Source organism: Helianthus annuus, chromosome 6 (assembly GCF_002127325.2).
Source record: "Helianthus annuus cultivar XRQ/B chromosome 6, HanXRQr2.0-SUNRISE, whole genome shotgun sequence".
Classification (NCBI taxonomy): Eukaryota; Viridiplantae; Streptophyta; class Magnoliopsida; order Asterales; family Asteraceae; genus Helianthus; species Helianthus annuus.
In genome coordinates, this window is record NC_035438.2 from 61,885,854 (window position 1) to 61,890,886 (window position 5,033).

The following is a 5,033-nucleotide window of genomic DNA, read 5'->3' on the forward strand; positions in this document are numbered from 1 at the left end:
TTATTCTTTTATAGCTACAAGGAACGGAACATCTTGACGTCAGCGAAGATCCATTAAACGTCAGCCGGGATTTGGGTATTCGAAAGAGATAATGAAAATTATTATTTGATTGTCTTCTTTTTTTATGATATTGTTGTTTGTTGGTGATTGGTTTATCCATTCAATTCAAAGATCTCTTTAAATTTAATGGAGAATAAGGTTGCTTTTAGGAAACCTTTAAACTTTTCTATATATGATGTTCTTGGAAAGAAAGTAACATGAAATACGATGCAATTATCAATTATGTTTGATTCACCTTCAAAATCCAATATAGTGTAGATCATAAGACTCGTTCCCACAAATAATAATAATAACAATAACAATAACAATAATAGAATTCGGTGACTATTAAATCCTCTCTTTCAAGTTTCATGTGCCAAAACCCATCTTGGTTTTGTAACTTTGTTAATAAGTTTTACAAATATCCTTTCAAGATTTTGTGTCGTATAAGAGAAGTGTATTTTTTTTCTATATATCCATTTTTTTATTAATTTTAAACGTACATTAGGCAGCACGAATAATCCATCAACAAAAAAATTGGTTCAAAAAATGTATGGTAGCTTGTTTGACTTTGAAAAGTCAGCTTTCACTTTAAAGTCTCATTTCTACACATTAAAGATTCAAGAACAATACAACTTGAGAGAAACCATGTGTATACGCTCTGTACAAGAGATTATGTGTCTACAATATCTGCATTTTTACGAACAAACAAAAAAAGAGAAGCTAAAAACACATTTTAGAAGCTTGTTTCGAACGAAACTCCCATCGCGGAGGTCTTTGGAACTTGGGTTGATGCCGATTCCAGCCCATGAAGCATCTTGATCACATCCACGGTATCATCAAGATAATATTTTGCCATACTCGGCTTTTGTCCAACCGTACATGCGAACACTTCGGCTATCCCACGGTTCACAACCGAACTCGAGATCTTCTCGAACATGTCCTCATCGGACCGATCGTCTCCTATGCATAACACGAAATCTAAGGGCCTTCCTTTACTATGCATGCTTGCAATTAGGCTTTCAACCACCACCCCTTTGCTCACACCCTGCAAATGTCAACATTTAACAACCTTAATTTATGTTTATCTAAGATGGGAACATATGTAACAAACAAACAAACATACCCAGTAAAATCTCGTAAAGCAAACAAGATGGGAACGAATGTATGAATGATTATAACTTTCAAAAGTTACCTGTGGGTTCACTTCGACGATTTGTTGGCCTCGTTTCACAACCACGGGCTCGTTGGCTAGCACGCTTTCGAGGTGATCGAGTAGCTCTTTAGCCTGCCACATCCCAAAATCCGGATCGGCTTCTTGATGATGCCAAACTAAAGCACTCTCCTTTTGCTCTATGAATGAGCCATCGGTTGCTTCGGTGTAATGCTCCATCACCGGTAACGCCACTTTCTTCCACTCGACATCCACCGCTAAGCCGCCACAACATTCCCAATCCGAGTCGCCGCTCCATCTAGTCAACCAACCATGTTCTGCAGATAACCCGAGATTCTTACATGAATCAAACCACTTGCTTAGCGAATCCTTTCCTCTTCCACTAACGATGAACACCACGTTTTTCGGGTCGTTAGATAGCACGTTCAGTATGGAAATAACTTCTTTACTTGGAGCTTTATCAACTGAAGCCTGTGGCATCACGGTACCATCGTAATCAAGTAATATCAACCGGCTGTTTGTCTTTCTATAAGCCGAAACAATGTGTTCAACCGATAGTTTCCTGAAGTTCAGCCCGAGAGCCACAACCCGAAAGCCCAAACCGAACCCGACTCCCCAACACCGTTTGTGAAAATGCTCCTTACACGCCCTCTCGAGGTCCTGATCGAAACTCTTAGCCCAATAACCAACATCATGAGAACTAACATACTTATAATGCTTCTCGTGTCGCAACTTCTTCTCGTTATCCGGCATCATGATGGCTAAGCTCATCGCCTCGGTAACGGAGTCAATGTTCCACGGGTTGACCCGGATCGCACCACTCAAAGACGGTGAACATCCAATAAACTCCGACACTATGATCACACTTTTTCTACCCTTCGGTTCGCTAATCCCTAATGCCTTATCCAACTCGGGACTACCTTCTCTCGAAACAGTGTACTTATATGGCACCAAATTCATACCATCCCGAACCGCATTCACCACAACACACTCAGATATCGCGTAGTACGCGATCTTATCATGTGTCGAAACTGGCCCATTTACAAACACAATCGGTTCATACCCATCTTTACCAAACCGCCGGTTAACCTCACTAGCCACTTTTTGCGTCTCATTCTCAACTTCCTGAATATCATGACCCCGGCTTCGAGCCGGATTCAAAATCTGAACCAAAACCACCCTACCCCGTAGCGCGGGATACTCCTCCAACAACTGACCCATAGCCAAAAACTTCAAACTAATCCCTTTAAACATATCCATATCATCAACACCCAATATCACAACTTTCCCCCCATAAACTTTCCTCAGCTCCTCAACCTTTTTCGCGGTCCGGTTCGACGATTTAACCGACTCAATCTGGCCCATATGGATCCCAACAGGTAAAATCTTGATACTAACTGTCCTCCCATAGTACTCAAGCCCAATATACCCCCTCTTAGACTTATAATCAAGCCCTAACATCCTACTACAAGACGATAAAAAATGTCGCGCATAATCAAACGTATGAAACCCGATTAAATCACAATTCAACAAGGCACGTAGAATCTCGTCTCGAACGGGCAACGTTCGATAAATCTCCGAAGAAGGAAACGGGCTGTGGAGGAAAAACCCGACCCGAACCCGGTGAAATCTTTTTCTCAAAAAAGTAGGCATAACCATCAAATGATAATCATGTATCCAAACATAATCCTCATCCGGGTTAAACACTTCCATCACTTTATCAGCAAATATTTTGTTGGCAGACACATAGGCCTGCCATGCTACCCGGTCGAACCGGACTCCGTGGGTCCGGGTCACGGGTAACATATAATGAAACAAAGGCCATAAATAATGTTTACAAAACCCATGGTAATATTTATTCTGAATATCTACAGATAAAAAAGTGGGTACACATTTAAACTTATCCAACAATATTTGACCCACTTCTTCCTGCTCCACCGGGTCAATATCCACAGGCAAAGACCCGACGTATACACACTCTACGTCGGGTCCGAACCCGGATTTTAACTGGAGGACTAGCGAATCCGAGTCGTATTCAAATACCCATTTGTTTGATTCTCTATACGCTTTGACCGGTAACTGATTTGACACAATTATCCGGCGATCTGTAACAGATGAAACGACGTCGGATTGCTCTGTTTCTTTTTCCAGTTTACCGGAAACGTTGTGCTCTTCAAATTCCGATAGGATTCCGGGCACCGTCATGATTCTGGGTATTCTAGGACGATCAGTTACACATGAATAGATGGAATAATCATCGAGATTTAACAGATTAAACGATGATCTTGACAACATTATTTTCTCCGAGAAAAACAGAGTATTGAATTTTGGATTTGGATTTGAATTTGAATTTGAAGGTGGTGAAGAGGATAAGAATAAAGGAGTAGAGAGACCGACTTTACTTGCTGAAATTAATAAAGAGCCTATAAAAAGTGGGGAATGGGTCGGGTCAAGATTTGACCCGGATTGTGTGTTTGTTGAACATCAATTTGTTTGTTTCATCTTCTAACTGTAACCGACTCTATCTCCTTTTCTATCTCTCTTTCATCAAGTGTTCTGACTGGATACTTTTTATAGGTGTTGGTGTTCCAGATAATGTTACAAGTTTTTGTTCATCATGTACAACATGTGATGCAGTAATGTTTTGGGTTATGGGAATGCTTATCATTTCTTTTTTTTCTTTTTTTGTTTTAATCTTATGTTTGTGTATCGACTTTCCTAATATATCTCATTATCATACCCGGTAAATCTTAGGGTGAGAGGGGCACTCCTCTCTTAGGAAAGTCCCCTCTCTTACACACACCCACTCACCACGTGCCACGTTAATTCCCCTCTTAAGTCCTCATTTTGCACTCAAACGTTGGCATCATTCCACTCACACAATTATTTTTTTATAAAAAAAGAAGAAAAAAATATGATTGGTGGAAAAATTGTGGACCCACATTAACAACCAATCACCCCCCCTCTCTCTCTCTCCTCTCTCTCAATCGGTGACCACTCACCGAGCCAAGCCATCCCCACGCGGTAAAAATTGGATGGTGGTGGTGTACCCGTACGGTAACTTGGGTCACCGCATGTGCCCGTGCACCCTTATCAATAGCAAAACTAAGGTAAGGTCTGAGAAGAATAACATATAAAAAGTGTTATCTCTATCCTGTAAGATAGAGAGGCTGCTTCCAGTGAAGTTTCCTAATATATTTCGATTTTACTAAATACCTTTTTAACAAATATGTGAATTATAAGTTATTTGACTATTGTTATATCATGAAGAATTGGGGGTGTCCCTATGCTACGGGACGGGTTTTCAGGTGATATCGGTTTGTTTCCTTGTATTATTGGTATAATATTAGCATATGGTATAGTGAAAGGCACGTGTTTTATATCAATTGAAAAATATAAAAATAAATATTGGTACTGTTGCTTGGACGGTATCGATTCTTTTATTCACGGTAATGATATGGTACCGACACTTGATATAACTTATGTTATCCAAAATACTCTATTGCAAATACAAGTCTGTTTTTAACGAAATTTATACTGAAACGACATGAAAACTATAGAAACGGATATTGGTACCAGTACCAATGTTGTTAGTTCGTCGCAATAAAGGTAATTATAATATATAATAAATTAATAAAAGAATGTTAAGTTACTATCATATTCATTTGAATACTAAGCACCGACTATTTAACTTGTTATCTTATACAATATAAATATAAATTATAGGTAAAGTGATTTTTATAGTGACCTATGAATAATTTACTTGCACAACATATCACTTCTCTACACCGTTACCATCTTCTCATATATTATTTATATA

General features: G+C 39.2%; 1 protein-coding gene across 1 annotated transcript; it reads right to left on the reverse strand.

Moving 5' to 3' along the window:
- Positions 1–623: 623 nt before the first annotated feature.
- On the reverse strand, positions 624–3,791 carry LOC110865498 (probable alpha,alpha-trehalose-phosphate synthase [UDP-forming] 11). The gene is made up of 2 exons (XM_022114756.2): positions 1,235–3,791; positions 624–1,087 (listed from the first exon to the last, which is right to left on the reverse strand). The coding sequence occupies exons 1-2, from the start codon at positions 3,506–3,508 to the stop codon at positions 776–778; spliced, it is 2,586 nt and encodes an 861-aa protein (XP_021970448.1). The 5' UTR covers positions 3,509–3,791; the 3' UTR covers positions 624–775.
- Positions 3,792–5,033: the final 1,242 nt, after the last annotated feature.